Source organism: Fringilla coelebs (genome assembly GCF_963513975.1).
Source record: "Fringilla coelebs genome assembly, chromosome: 24".
In the NCBI taxonomy this organism is placed as follows: Eukaryota; Metazoa; Chordata; class Aves; order Passeriformes; family Fringillidae; genus Fringilla; species Fringilla coelebs.
The window spans coordinates 5,330,547-5,345,316 of record NC_140050.1 but is presented as its reverse complement, the minus strand read 5'-3'; the positions used below and the strand labels follow the sequence as shown (position 1 = coordinate 5,345,316).

General features: G+C 50.0%; 1 protein-coding gene across 4 annotated transcripts in view; it reads left to right on the top strand.

The window, feature by feature from the left end:
- The window catches only part of SBNO2 (strawberry notch homolog 2), a 51,090-nt gene that overhangs the window by 30,642 nt on the left and 5,678 nt on the right, over positions 1–14,770 (top strand). For all 4 annotated transcript variants that reach the window (XM_084221311.1, XM_084221310.1, XM_084221309.1 and 1 more), the window contains 17 exons: positions 247–380; positions 946–1,036; positions 2,093–2,236; positions 2,722–2,839; positions 3,245–3,350; positions 4,232–4,385; positions 5,147–5,323; positions 7,441–7,538; positions 9,652–9,734; positions 10,616–10,804; positions 11,547–11,719; positions 12,111–12,242; positions 12,472–12,607; positions 12,911–13,023; positions 13,527–13,598; positions 14,143–14,251; positions 14,489–14,563. In XM_084221311.1, coding sequence (XP_084077437.1) covers positions 247–380; positions 946–1,036; positions 2,093–2,236; positions 2,722–2,839; positions 3,245–3,350; positions 4,232–4,385; positions 5,147–5,323; positions 7,441–7,538; positions 9,652–9,734; positions 10,616–10,804; positions 11,547–11,719; positions 12,111–12,242; positions 12,472–12,607; positions 12,911–13,023; positions 13,527–13,598; positions 14,143–14,251; positions 14,489–14,563 — 2,104 coding nt within the window. The remainder of the gene's footprint in view (positions 1–246; positions 381–945; positions 1,037–2,092; positions 2,237–2,721; positions 2,840–3,244; positions 3,351–4,231; positions 4,386–5,146; positions 5,324–7,440; positions 7,539–9,651; positions 9,735–10,615; positions 10,805–11,546; positions 11,720–12,110; positions 12,243–12,471; positions 12,608–12,910; positions 13,024–13,526; positions 13,599–14,142; positions 14,252–14,488; positions 14,564–14,770) is intronic.

Genomic DNA, 14,770 nt, shown 5'->3' with positions numbered 1-14,770 from the left:
TGGTCTGTTCCCCAAAGAGGCAAGAGCCCTGGACTTTTCTTGCAGAGGGTTTTATATTTGGGGGGCCTTTTCCATGAACTGCCACTTATGAGCTTGGTCATGACTCCTGACCTTTCCTGCTGTTGTTTGGCTGAGCAGTGCACGTGCATCTGTGGGATGGGTTAAGTGGTGCTCACATCAGAGCTCTCAGCAAAGGCAAATCTTTAATGTTAAGTTTAATTTTCAGTTTTCTTCTTGATTTTGCAGCAACATGAAGTTTTATTGCCCAATGGGCAGCGAGCTGGGTTTCTGATCGGGGACGGTGCTGGAGTTGGGAAGGGCAGGACTGTTGCAGGCATCATCTTTGAAAATTATCTTAAAGGGAGGAAAAAAGCTCTGTGGTAAGTTGTTGGTTTTTTTTTTTTTCCTCTTTTCCCGTAAGACCTTGGAGTTAGTTTGGATCTGGAAGTAAGGAATTCTTTAGTGCTGATGTTGGCTTTAGAGTTGAGTCATGCTGTGGCCTTGGGTAAGTCGTTTCCACCTCTTAGTGCCTGACTGCTGCCTGTGAAATGGGAATATTCCCCCTGCAGCAGGGATGGGGAATGACTCACTGTGAAATAACAGGTTTTGTGCTCCTTGGGCTGAGGTGTCAAGCCTGGCCCTGCTCTCTCTGGAGTCGTGGAGGTTGTTCCTGGGCTTCCTCTGGTGCAGAGCCAGGAAGAAGGGGCTTTGCTGCAGATCACAGCCTGTGCCAAGGGGCAGATGGGCTGTCAGATCTCACACTGGGGGGTGTGGGCAGTGGCAGATGTGAAAACTCTGTACAGCCCCTCCTGCTTTAATCAGAGCTGTTAATCACCCTGTGCCCTGACTCCCCAGCCCAGACTCCCTGGGGACATACCCAGCCCCAAGTGCTGGGGGAGATAAGCAGCCCCAGGAGGAGATAACCACCCCACATCTCCTTGACAGGTTCAGTGTCTCCAATGATCTCAAGTATGATGCTGAGAGGGACCTGAAGGACATCGAGGCCTCCCACATTCCTGTGCATGCTCTGAACAAGGTAGGAGAGGAGCTGCACTGCTGCTCTGGAAATCAGGAGCAGTTGGAGGCTCTGGCTGAGCACGTGGAGCAGGACAAGGCTCGGGCAGCAGCAGAGCCTCTGTTCCTTCCTCCCAGCCAGCTCTTCCCACTCAGGGCTCCAGTTATTTTTATTGTGGAGCTGCACAGGGAGCACAGAGCTGTTCCCTGCAGGGAGTGGGAAGCGTCTGCAGGCAAGTGCAACAGCAGAACTGGAACCTTCTTTACCATTCCTCAGAAATCCTGTGGAGATGACAGCTCTGTGAGATGTGCTCTGCTCTCCTGGGCCAGCCTTTCCCAGTGCTGGTTCATGGAACCACTTCTCAAAGCTGTAGGGAGAGCAGGGGTGCCTTGACTGGTGTCTGCTGTGGCCTGTGCTCGAGTCTCTGTCTTCCAGTTCACTTCAATCCTCTCTTCTGGTTTTAATGGTTTTGAACAACCAGCTCTTACAAAGTCCATAGAAACCACAGGTGTTTGACACCTCTGAATGGGCTCCACTAAATGATTGAAAGGGATTTTGTGTTCAGCCCCAAAAGACTTCAAATAGAACTTTCTTCAGCTTGGGACCAAGCCTTTCCCCCTTGTACTTCATTACATGTGGGACCCATGGCAGTGATACAGGCAACAATCTCACCTGGTCAAAGAGAAAATTACTTTCTAGAAGGAATTAAAACAGACAGGAAGGTTCAAAGCAATGAAAGACTCTAAAGTGTTGCTTTAAAAAAGGAAGCACTTTTTTTGCCAGAAAATCTCTGTCCTCGCACAGTCCCCACGGTTCACTGCAGGCTTCCAGATGTGCTGACACATTGGCTGGGGCACTTCTCCAGGCATTTACAGTCCCTGTCATCACAATATTTCAGTGCCAAACACAAATGCTGAAGACATCAGCTACCAACAGCTTTTTGCCCGTTCTGAGCTCAGGCTGGGATTTGTTCTCAGAGCAGGGAATGTGCAGTGCATGGAATGTGGGCAGGGCTGGGTGTGACATGCTGGGGACAACAATCACAGTGTGTGTGTGCTCCTGCTCTTCTTCCTGCAGATTAAATATGGTGACACAGCTACCTCAGAAGGAGTCCTCTTTGCCACCTACTCGGCGCTGATCGGTGAAAGCCAGGCCGGGGGACAGCACAGGACACGCTTAAAACAGATTTTGGAGTGGTGCAGGGAAAACTTTGAGGGAGTTGTATCCTTAAAAAAAAACCAAGAGACAAAAATTGGAGAGAGAGAGAGGAACTGCTGCTTTTAATTGTGCTTCAGCAGGGAACAAAGAGCCTGGGGCCATGTGAAGTCATGGGGAGCAGCCCAGTGCCTTCAGGAGACAGGAATCCCCCACACTCACATCTCCTCCTCCTCCTCCTCCTCCTCCAGGATGTAGTTAAGAGGAGGAGGGGAAGAAGCAGCTGGGATTAACCTTTTCAGCATTCCTCTCCCTCAGTACTGCAAGACACACCTTGGAGGTGAAGGGAGAGGGAGGGGTGGATGACTTTGGATCTGAAGAGCACAGGGCTGGGCAAACCCAGCAGATTCCATGTGTGGGCCATGAGTCAGCCCTCTTGATACTGGGACAGGTTGTTCAGTTGCCTGGAGGAGATTAGGTTCTATTTTCTGTCTGCTCCCATCCTCTGGATGAAAATAGATCCTTTTTCCTTAACTGACACTCCCCTCCAGATTGTGTTTGATGAATGCCACAAAGCCAAAAATGCCAGCTCTACCAAAATGGGCAAAGCAGTGCTGGACCTGCAGAACAAGCTGCCTCGAGCAAGGGTTGTCTATGCCAGTGCCACAGGTGAGCTGCTCTGCCCACAGTGTGGGTGTGAGAGTGGCAGAGGTGCCCTGTGACCTAAAGGGGCACCCTGAGGTGTGAGTGTGTGTGAGATCCTCTAAGGAGAAGCCAGTGGTGCTGCAGGGCTAGAGAGGAGCTCAGCGTGCTGAGATCTGCTCCAAGCCCCATCACTGATGTTGCTTGTGACTTTTTGTTGGGTCAGATTAATTTCTCTCCAGTTTAACTTGTTCCTGGCCAGCTGTTCCAGCTGCTTTGTCATGTTTACCCACAGAATGTAGGGAGGGCAGTGTTCAGAAAGTTCTCCAAAGGCACAATGGCAAATCACAACTTCTTCAGAGGTCTCTTCACTTGAGTCACAGCTATTCCCAAGTGCTGTGGGTTTGCTGACATTAATTTCTGTCCCAACAGGTGCCTCAGAGCCAAAAAACATGATTTACATGAGCCGCCTGGGGATCTGGGGGGAGGGAACCCCATTCCGAGCCTTTGATGAGTTCCTGCACGCCATTGAGAAGAGGTGAGTCCTGTCCAGGGGCCTTGTGTGGGACCTGGTGCAGTGCCTGAGGATGGGCTGGGCAGCATGGGCTGGGGTGGGGCTGGTTCTGGAGAGGAACTTGCCCTGTGCTGCCCCAGAACAGAGGGAAGGTCCCACAGCTGGGGCTCAGAGCTGGGGTTCCAAGGCTGGGGTTCAAAACTGGGGTTCCACAGCTGGGGCTCAGAGCTGGGGTTCCAAAGCTGGGATTCAAACCTGAGGTTCCACAGCTCAGGCTCTGAGCTGGGGTTCACAGCTGGGGTCCCACAGCTGGGGTTCAGAGCTGGGATTCATGACTGGGGTCGCACAGCTGGGACTCAGAGCTGGGGTTCAGAGCTGAGATCCACAGCTGGGGTTCACATCTGGAGTTCCAAAGCTGGACCCACGGCTGAGGTTCAGAGCTGGGGTTCAGAACTAAGATTCACAGCTGGGATTCAAAACTGGGGTTCCACAGCTGGGGTTCATAGCTGGGATTCAAAACTGGAATTCCACAGCTGGGATTCTGACGCTGTTGAGTCAGGGATGGAATGAAAGACTCCAGTGTTCAGAAGGTGAATCAGAAGGCCATTTGATAAAGGTAGGAGGTCTTTTATAATGTGACTTGCTAAGGTGAGACTTGATTGGTCTCAAAGTAAAAACCTCTCACACTTGGTGAACTGTGAGTAGCACACTCTGGAGAACCATATCTATAAACAACAGTTACAGAAAGAGAGATAAGAATTGTTGTAATTCTTTTCTCTAAGTCCCCGAGGCTTGGCCTGGGTGAAATTATCTCTGAGACTGAACTGAGGATATCCACAGGGTTCCAAAGCTGGACCCACAGCTGGGGTTCAGAGGTGGGTCCCACAACTGTTGTCCTCTCCCAGGGGAGTCGGCGCCATGGAGATCGTGGCCATGGACATGAAGGTCAGTGGGATGTACATTGCTCGGCAGCTCAGCTTCACTGGGGTGACCTTCAGGATTGAGGAGATCCCTCTGGATGAGAAGTACAAGGCTGTCTATGACAAGGCAGCCAAGCTGGTGAGCTGGGCCCCTTGGAGTGGGAGGCTGGGGTCTGACCATGCTTTGGGCACAGCCACAGTATGTGGTAGGGGGTGAGGGCCCTAAATGTGGCCATGACCTCAAACGTGTGGTGGTGTTTGAGGGTGTTCAGGATGAGGGAAGAGATGAGAATCTTAACTCTATGTTTCAGAAGGTTGATTTATTATTTTATCATATTATATTATATTAAAAATGCTATACAAAAACTATACTAAAGAAAGAGAAAGGAGACATCAGGAGGCTAGAAAAGAATTATTATAAAATCTTGTGACTGACCAGAGAGTCCAACACAGGTGGACCATGATTGGTCATCAAGTAAAAACAATCTACATGGAACTACTCAAAGATGCACCTGTTGGTAAACCATCTCCAGCCCACATTCCACAGCCATCAAATAGTTATTGTTTACATTTCTTTTCTGAGGCTTCTCAGGAGAAAAATCCTAGCAAAAAGATTTTCATAAAATATGTCAGTGACACAAACGTAGGAAGGAAAAGACGTACACAGTGCTCAGCTGATGTAATGAAAGAACTGAGACTTTTTTGCTTCTATTTGGAAGTTCCACATTTGCAAACCAGAGCTGCATCATGCTGATGCAGAGGATGCCCAGCGTTCATTCAGCCCAATGCAGGCTGATTCTAAATCAGATTATCAACCTTCAGCCTGTTCTGATCGCCTCCTGCACGGCAGGAACGACAGTGGGAATTGTACCAACTCATTCTCCTTGCTGTTATCTGCAGTGGGCAGAGGCCTTGATGGTGTTCCAGCAGGCAGCTGACTGCATCGGGCTGGAGTCTCGGAAGTCACTGTGGGGTCAGTTCTGGTCGGCTCACCAGCGCTTCTTCAAGTACCTGTGCATCGCCGCCAAGGTGCGGCGCCTCGTGGAGCTGGCCCAGGAGGAGCTGGCCAGGGACAAGGTATGGAGCAGCACCCAGCCTCACCTGGGGGTTGTGTTTGTGGGGGTCCCCAGGATGAGTGAGAGATGACTGAATCTGACTCCATGTTCTCAGAAGGCTAATATTTTATTTTATTTTATTTTATTTTATTTTATTTTATTTTATTTTATTTTATTTTATTTTATTTTATTTTATTTTATTTTATTTTATTTTATTTTATTTTATTTTATTTTATTTTATTTTATTTTATTTTATTTTTTATTATATCATACTATCATACTATAGTATGATAGTATGATAAAATATCATACTAGTATGATAGTACTAGTATGTACTATGATAGTATGATATTATATCATACTATCATACTATATTATATCATACTATACATAATATTATAACATTATATTCTACTATATTACATTATATTACATTACATTACGCTATATTACACTATACTATTATTTACTAATATATACTATACTTTATACTAATATATACTACTATACTAATATATACTATACTATTATTTACTATTATATTATATACAATTATATTATATACTATTATGTACTATACTGTACTATTACATACTATTATATTACATACTATTATATTACATACTATTATATTATATTATATTATATTATATTATATTATATTATATTATATTATATTATATTATATTATATTATATTATATTATATTATATCATATCATATCATATCATATCATATCATATCATATCATATCATATCATATCATATCATATCATATCATACTTGACAGCTAGCCTGCAAGCAAAGCTGAGTTAATAGAAGAAATAACAATTGATGATTTTTGAGTGTATCTATAGCAAGGAAGAAGACAAGGCTGTCAGCATAGAAACAGATTAGAAAAGATACATGAAAATTTTTGGAAGCTGGACTACGTGCATAAATAGATGTGTATACACGCCTTATTAAATTTCTGTAAAACTTTTGCCAATTATACTGTCATTAATTGCTTTGCACCAATGAATATAATAAGTTATTGTGATGTAGTTAATGACTTAAAGATCATGCTTTGTTAAGAGTATATAAGCTGGAGAACATGTAGAATAAAAAACTTTTCTTCTTAGACCCTAATCAAGTGTGTATGTCACATCCAACCTAACAGTGACATTTATTATAGAATGCTATACTGAAACTATACTACAGAATAGAGAAAGGATACATCAGAGGATTTAACAAAAATGATCATGAAAAACTCGTGACTGACTCCTCAGAGTACAACACAGCTGATGGTGATTGGTCATTAAGTAAAAACAATTCTCATTAAACCAATCAAACATGCAACTGTTGGTAAACAATCTCCAGCCACATTCCAAAGCAGCAAAGCAGGGAGAAGCAAATGAGATAATATTGTTTTTTCTCCGAGGTTTCTCATCTTCCCAGGAGAAGAAATCCTGGCAGAGGGATTTTTCAGAAAATATGACAGTGACACCTGGGCTTTTGTGTAGTCTGCAACCAAAGAGAGTTAATTATTACTCAGCTTGGCAGCCAGTCCAAACCTCTTTAAGGCTGAATTTCTCTCCAGACCGAAGGGCAGTGGATGGGTTTCTGAGAATATTCCCAGTGAATGAGGCTGGGGGGTTAAGATGGTCTCATCTCCTGCAGTGTTGCCTGCTGTTTGTGTGGGCAGGCTGGGCTGGGAGGGGATTCTGGGTGATGTTCAAGGCCAACTTGGATAGGGCTTGGAGCAACCTGGTCTAGTGATGCTGTCCCTGTCCCTGGCAGGGGGTTAGAATGAGATGAACTTTAAGGTCCCTCCAAGCCAAACCAATCTGTAATTCTACAACTCTAGAAGAGATACCAAACCCTTCACCTCAAGTACAGCCCTGTCCTTTCTTCTGTCTGGGTGTACCTTAAGAGATTTTAGGCAGAAACTTCCTAGCACAGTCAGTGAGGTTCTGTGCTCAGAGTCCCCCTGTGTGGGGTCAGCAAAGATTTGAGAGATTGTTCTTCCTCAGGAGCCCTGCATGGACTTACCTGGAACAGGGTTCAAGGGGAGATACCTGGGCCTGGGAAATGCCACTGTGTGGCAGTGCCACCTCACTGTGCCATCCCTCATGTCCCCCATCACTTGTGTCTCCACAGTGCATTGTCATCGGCCTGCAGTCCACGGGGGAGGCTCGCACCAGGGAGGTCTTGGATGAGAACGATGGGCACCTCAACTGCTTTGTCTCTGCTGCAGAGTGAGTTAAAAATCCCTGCTTTCCTCTGTGGGCTGTGTGGGAGGAAAGCTCTGCCCTGGGGCACAGAGCACTGGCAGGTCTTGAATTGCAGTTTGATGTCACCTCCCCCTGTTCCACAGAGGGGACACTCAGGTGGGTCCTTGAGGCACTGTATCCTCACTGGGACTGTGTGAGCTGCATCCTGGATCTTGAAGTCTCCTATGGACTTACAGGAAGAGTCTGATCCTATTCTCTGCACACATAAAAGAATTGTCAGAAAGAGAGCCAGAACTGTAGCTCAGAGGTAGTTTGTGTGGATCTGGCTCTGAGAAACGAGGCTGTTGACACAGAAAAAGTGAACAAGAGAATTTACTGTGATGGCAGACACTGGGATGATGCTGTGAGGTGGTGTCAGTGGAGCAGGGGGTGGGAGGAGTGGCCTGAAGAGTTTAAATCCACCAGGGTTGGCTTTTAGCTCATGTGTAAAGCAGGAGCAGTGTCCTGGCTGTGTGGCCATTGTTCCCAGCTAACAGGAGAGCTGCCTGTGCCAGGAGTGAGCCAGCAGCAGGACTTGTGCTCCCCTCTGAGCAGAGAATAATGCTCCTGCTCCCCCTCCTTCCTGCATCTTCCAAAGCCCCAGCCCATCCCTGAATGCAGCTGTTCCTGCATGACAGGGGACAAAAATCTGCCACTGGGTTGGGTTTCTGCTGTTCTGCAGAGCTGTTTTCTTCCAAATGACTTCTGCTGCAGGTGGGAGCAGTGGGACAGCATGAGGCTGGGTTAGGCTGAGCTTTCCTCCCTTGTTGAGGGGAGTTTGGGCTGGTCTGTGTCACTCCTCTGCCTCCAGCCCATTTCTGAAAACCAAATTTAGTGTGGTGACAGTGCACAGGGTGGCTCTGGCAGCTCCTTGGGTGATTTGGTCCCTTGGATTGGTTTCCACATCACAGAACTCCAGTCTAGGGGACAGTGTGGTCCTTGGCTGGAGGAGGGGTCTGTCAGGGGTCTGTCTGTCCCACTCTGTGTGAATTGCTGTCCACTCCCAGGGCCAGCAGCTCTGTGTTTCACAGTCCTGGCCAGATCACCAAAAGTCTCCTGGCATCTGCTCAGCCTCCAAGTGTGTGTCCTGGTGTTCCAGCACTTCAGGGGATTTCTGGAGGGGAGTGTGCTGGGAAGGAGCAGTTTAAAGATGCTGAGAAATGGGGTTAAAAATAAACACGGTCCTGTGGTGGGTGGATTCCAGCCCAGGGCTGTTTTCAGGGAGATGGGGAGGGTGAGTGTGGGAAATGAGTGGAATTTCACAGCTGGGAGGCTCCAGAGTCAGTGGTCATTGGGTCACCCCAGCACACAGGACAAGGGGTCATTCCTGGTGTCACATAACTGCAGACACAGAGCTCTGTCTCTCTGGAGAGCTGTGTGGTCATTGTCCCCTCTAGCCCCTCATGCCAAGGGTCCTGGAGCTCCCTCCCCAGTTCCTAAGTCTCCCTTTTCTCACCTGGGGGAGTTGTCATATCCCTCCTCTCACCTGGTGCTTGCTGTGTTTGGTTTGGAGGTTTTTTGTGGTAGATTTTTTTTTTTTCAAGCAGAGCTCAATCAGCACCACCCCATTGCCCTGAGGGTTCATCCACAGGGTCAGCATTTAAACATTTGGTCTTTGATTTGCAGAACAGCCCACAGAAACCTTTGATTATCACCTTTTCTTTCTTTTTCTTTTTTTTTCCCATTCACTTGGAACCACTACAGATCCATGTTCTGCCCCTTGGTTTTGTGGGAAGCAGGCCCAGGGCCAGGGAGTTGGAGAACTTTGGTGGAGAATATTTGTTGGATGGCCTGACAGTGGTCTGTGCTCTCAGGGCATGGAGAGGGACTGGGACACTGGGGCTTACTTTATTTTTGGTGTAACAGTTTCCCAATGTAGTGTTTCCCATTTAAAACTCCTTCTTGGTTGTTTTATAAAGGACCTGCAGGTCCAAGAGCCACCTTGTACCAAGGGCTGGCTGAGCCCAAGCTGGTGGCCATGGATGGGGTGGATTGACCTCTCTTCCATGGAGTGTGGGGCTATCCCAAACACACATTGGGATGTGATAACCAGCATGTGTTGCTGGCAGCTGGAATAAATTTTGCATCTTACTTTCAGAGGCGTCTTTCTATCACTAATTCAGAAGCACTTTCCTTCAAACAAAAGAAAGAGAGAAAAAGGAACTGGCATTAAAAGAAAACGTAAGATCTCCCTCACTCCCAGCCCAGCCCCTGCCTCCTGCCCTGCTGCTGCCCCCCAGCCACTCAGCTTCTCTGCCTTTTGCCCTTCTCCCCACTTCATGCTTTTTGCTGCTCTCCCTGGTTTTGATTTGCCCTCCTGCACATCTCCCAGTGCTCCCTCATCCAGAGGACAGCAGCTCTGGGTCTTCCCCCCTTTTCCTCCCTCTGCTTCACTGCCCTTGCCCTGACCCTTCCCCTCGACCCATGCTGGGGGCAGATGGCACAAGGCCTGGCTGGTGTCTGAACCCCTCCTGCAGCAAGGGGGGTCCTCCACAACCCCTTACTTAGAGGATGGAAGGTATCCTGAGAAAAAAAATAATTTCCCTGCTGAATTATTTGTTGTGGCTGCAGGTAAGAAGAGTTTGGGATGTGGAACAGAGGGAACTGGGGGCAGCAGCACTGGTAGGTTGTGGAGCAGCCTGTGCAAGCTGAACCCTCTTATGGAGAGGGGGCACATTGTGGTGTGCTTCATGTCCCAAAACACCAGTAATTTCCTGTCTACTGCACAACTGATTACCTTCCCTGGGAGCTGGCCCTGCTTAGAGCCAGCCATGTGCCCATCCTGATGTGTGCAGCCAACTTCAGCCCTGCTCAGGAGTGCCTTGTTCTTCCTTTCTCTCTCTTCCTTTGTCTTTCCTGCTCTCCCTCCCTCCCTAACTGCCACCCCCACCCCAGAGGCTGTATCTTTCTGAGGTCAGACTGTCATTTGGGGCAGGCTCAGCTCTTCTGGGACTCCTCCTCCTCCTCCTGTCTCTGATCTGTCCCTCTCTGCACTGTCCCTGTGTCCTGCACTGCTGCCCTGCTGGGGCAGGGGCTGTGACACTGCTCCCTCTCCTCTGCAGGGCGTCCCAGGGGCCGCTGCCCCAAGGTGCCGCGGGGCCCCTGTGACCAAGCGGTTGTCATCAAGATCAGCGATGACAGCAGCACCGACTCGGACATGGGGCTGGACAGCGACCTCACCTCCTCCCCAGAGTCCCTGCTGGAGACAGATGATGTTATCTTTGTGGATCACACCTTCAGCGAGGACAGGGGTGAGCAGGGCAGTGACACGGGGACAGCTGGGGACGGGTGGAGCCCAGGGAGTCCCCGGGGGTCCCCTAAGCTGTGTGGTCACTGCTAGCAGCAGGCAGGCAAGGAGACTGCACAGGGCTTCTGAGGTGCTAATTAGATGAGGGTTTATTGGGGGTCTCACCCCTGGGAGCAGCAGGGGTTCTGAGGGAGAAGGGGAGAAGAGGGAGGGAGGGGGAGAGAGGGAGAGCCTGGGGAGAAAAGGGGCCAAGAGAGACTCTGTGGTCAGATTATAACAGGGAGATTCCTAACAGAGAGCTCAAAGTGGGCACAGAATAAGACTTGGGCCAATGGGATTACAAATCCTTGATACTTCAGGGGAGGATCACAGGCTTGGAATAAACCCTATGTTTTCGAGGGGTGAGACAAATGTAACACCACAGAGGGGAGCACTGTGTCCTGCAGAGGCTTGGGACAACCTTGTGATCCTAGCTGGATTTTATCCTGGGGGTCACTTGTGGGCTTGTGGGGCAGATCCATGTTCACCCACTGGGATCAGTGAGCCAGTGGGATCTGCCCTGTGTGCTCCTTCTCCCAGCAGAAAGGGGAAGCCCAGAGGGAATTCACTCTGTGCTCAGCATTTATTGCAGGTCATAGTGCCTTTGTCCAGCAACAGTGGCCCCAGAAACCCTCTGGGACAACTTTTTCCCCCTCTCTGATGTGCAGTTACCAGGGAACTCTAAAATTCTGCCTTTCCCATTGTAGGTGGTTTCCATATGCTGCCTTCCCAGAAAGAGCTACACAGCCAGAGAGAGCCGAAGGTCGAAAAGATGAAACAGGACCTCCTAGCAAAAGTGAAAGCACTGGGCAAAGAGCTACCTCTCAACACCTTGGATCAACTGATCGATTATTTTGGGGGCCCAGAGAATGTGGCTGAGGTACTTCCCACTGTCAGTGTATTCTGGTGGCACTGGGTGACAGGGAAAGGGGCCATTGAAGAATCAGAGAATCATGGAATGGTTTTGTTGGGAAGGGACCTTAAAGATCACCTCAATCCACCCCTCTGCCCTGGGCAGGGACACTTTTCACTATCCAAGCTCCATCCTGCCTGGCCTTGGACACTTCCAGGGATAGGACAGCCACAGCTTCTCTGGGCAACTTGTGCCCATATAGAGAAAAAATTTCTTCCATAAAAAAAAAAAAAAAAAGAATCTTGCTGGCAGAGGGTTTCCACTCCCTGTGAGAGGAAAAAGCAGTTGGGAATTGCCTGGATGGCCTTGCTGGGCTGAGTGCTTGCCCAGCCTGCAGCAGCCCCTGTCCTGTGTGCAGATGACAGGCAGGAAGGGACGGGTGGTTCGCAGGCCCGACGGCTCCGTCGTGTTCGAGTCCCGCGCCGAGCAAGGGCTCTCCATAGACCACGTCAACCTGAAGGAGAAGGAGCGTTTCATGCAGGGGGAGAAGGTGAGCTGGGCTCTGAAAACCTGCACAGGACTGAGTGTGTTGATAGGGGGAGGGCAGGGAGGGTGTCTGTGCCTCCCTGTGCCCTGCCAGCCTTAGGCCGGCAGCTCTCTGTGGGTTTCACCTGCTGGAAGGAGACAAACCCAGGTCCCTTCGAGGGCTGGGGCTGTTTCTTGAAGCTGTTTAACTTGTGTTCAGGAACCTAACTCTGTTCTCACTCATCTCTCTGTAGCTCGTAGCGATAATCTCAGAGGCCTCCAGCTCAGGGATCTCCCTCCAAGCAGACAGGCGGGTGAAGAACCAAAAGCGCCGCGTGCACATGACCCTGGAGCTGCCCTGGAGTGCAGACCGGGCCATCCAGCAGTTTGGTGAGGCCTGGGTGTCCCTGGGCACTGTCACCTGCCCTGGGTGTGGGCAAGGCTGTGGGATGTACCCTGGGAGGGTCAGGGGTGGTGGCAGCCCAGGGTGGATTTAGGAGATGTCTCTGTTGGGAGGAGAACAGAGGCACAGTCCCTGGTGCGACTTGGCAGAGCTGGGTTTATAGCCCTGAGCTCTGGGGCAGAGGATGGACTCCCCAGGGTGAGAAAGATGGGCATTATGTGGCTTTTCTGGTTACATTCCCATTCCAGACAGCCATCCCAAGGTCCTGTTCCATCCCTGTTCCCATGCAGGCCGAACGCACCGATCCAACCAGGTCTCTGCTCCCGAGTACGTGTTCCTCATCTCAGAGCTGGCAGGGGAGAGGAGGTTTGCATCCATCGTGGCAAAACGCCTGGAGAGCCTGGTGAGTGCCCACAGCAGAGATCAGCTGTCATCCCAACAGGGCTCTGATTCCCTCTGAGGAGATTCTGGGTCAGAACTCCCACCAACATGGCCAAGGGGGGATTGTGTCACCCCTGGCTGAGGCATTGCAGTCATGGAATGCAGAAGGCTTTTAGCATCCTGGGGTTTGGGAAAGGAAATGAGGAGAATATGTAACTGAGGCATTTGGGAGGAATTCCAGGGGAACAAGCACCTCTTCCAGATGCTGCAATTTCCCCACTTTTACTGGAGTATACACCCATATTATTCCCAAAAAAGCTTACGAAATAATTAATGGAATAATTAGTTTGCCTCTGTTTCATTTTCTTCACTTCTGATAAATCCCCAAATCCTTTAGTAAGGTCTCAGTATTCTGGAGGAACACTGCCTCCCCATGGCACATTTGCAGACATGCCTTTGGCCATCCTTCCCTGGTGTTTTGCAACAGCTCAGAATAAGAACCTTTTGCTCCATCTGCCTTCCCAGGGTGCCTTAACTCACGGGGACCGACGGGCCACCGAGACCCGAGACCTCAGCAAGTACAACTTCGAGAACAAGGTGACAGGGCTGGGGCAGCGTGGCTGAGAGGGTGTTGGAAGAGCTGGGACAGGGAGCCAGAGGCAGGAGGATCATTGCTAGTGTCTGCAGCAGGGCCCAGCCTAGCACCCAGCTCCTGCTTGGAGTCATGGTCACACTGCCCAGCAGGAGCTGGGAAGGGCACTCAGTCCTCTGTCCCCAGAAAAGGGCCTGTACTCCATTCCCCTGGGGACATGGGGGGCACTCACACAGCTTCCCCCTTGCCTTGGCTGTGGCTTTCCTGGGGTGACAGTGTTCTCTGTGGTGTGTGACACCCTCAGAGTGTGTGTCCCCTCAGCACTGTCACCTTCAGCAGTGTGTGACACCTTCATCAGTGTCACCCTCAGCAGTGTGTGACACCCTCAGCAGTGTGTGAAACCCTCAGCAATGTCACCCTCAGCAGTGTCACCCTCAGCAGTGTGTGACACCCTCAGCAGTGTGTGTCCCCCTCAGCAGTGTCACCCTCAGCCCCAGCTCAGCTGCCGTGTCTCTTCCTCCCGTGTGTGACTCTGCTCTCCTCCCACAGTACGGGGCCAAAGCCCTGGACAAAGTCCTGAACACAATCCTCAACCACACGGAGAGCAGGGTTCCTGTGCCCAGGAGCTATGAGAGAGGGGAGGACACCTTTTTCCGTGGTAAGAACATTTCCAGCTCCAGGGTTTCTGCTTGGATGGGTTGGTCTCAGGTTTGGGATGCTGGAAGAACTGACCAGGAGGTCAGAGGGAGAAAACAGAGGGGAAAGTGCTGCTGGTTTATGATGTCACGCTGCCAGGCATGGGGAGGGGCTGAGTTCCTGAAGGGGAAGCAATCCTGCAGGAATGCTGGTGGGAGGCTTAACCCCAAAATACAAAAGATCTCTTCTGCCATTCCAGAAATGAAGCAAGGGCTCATCTCCGTGGGCATCTGCTGCAGCCAGATGAAGTGTGGCACTCTCTCTGTGGAGAAGGGTAGGTGTGGAGCTGCTCCTGCCCAAGGCAGGGGGCAGATGGAAGAGGTGGGAGTGTCATGGCCTGCCTGACCTCGTGGAGTTTGCTGGGCACCTGGGCAAAGTGTTTGCCTTGTGGGGAAGGCCCTGTAGGAGCAGCCTGTGCTGCAGACCCCATGGCCCTGCAGATCCCATGGCCCCCCAGCTCCCTCACAGGAGCAGCAGCACT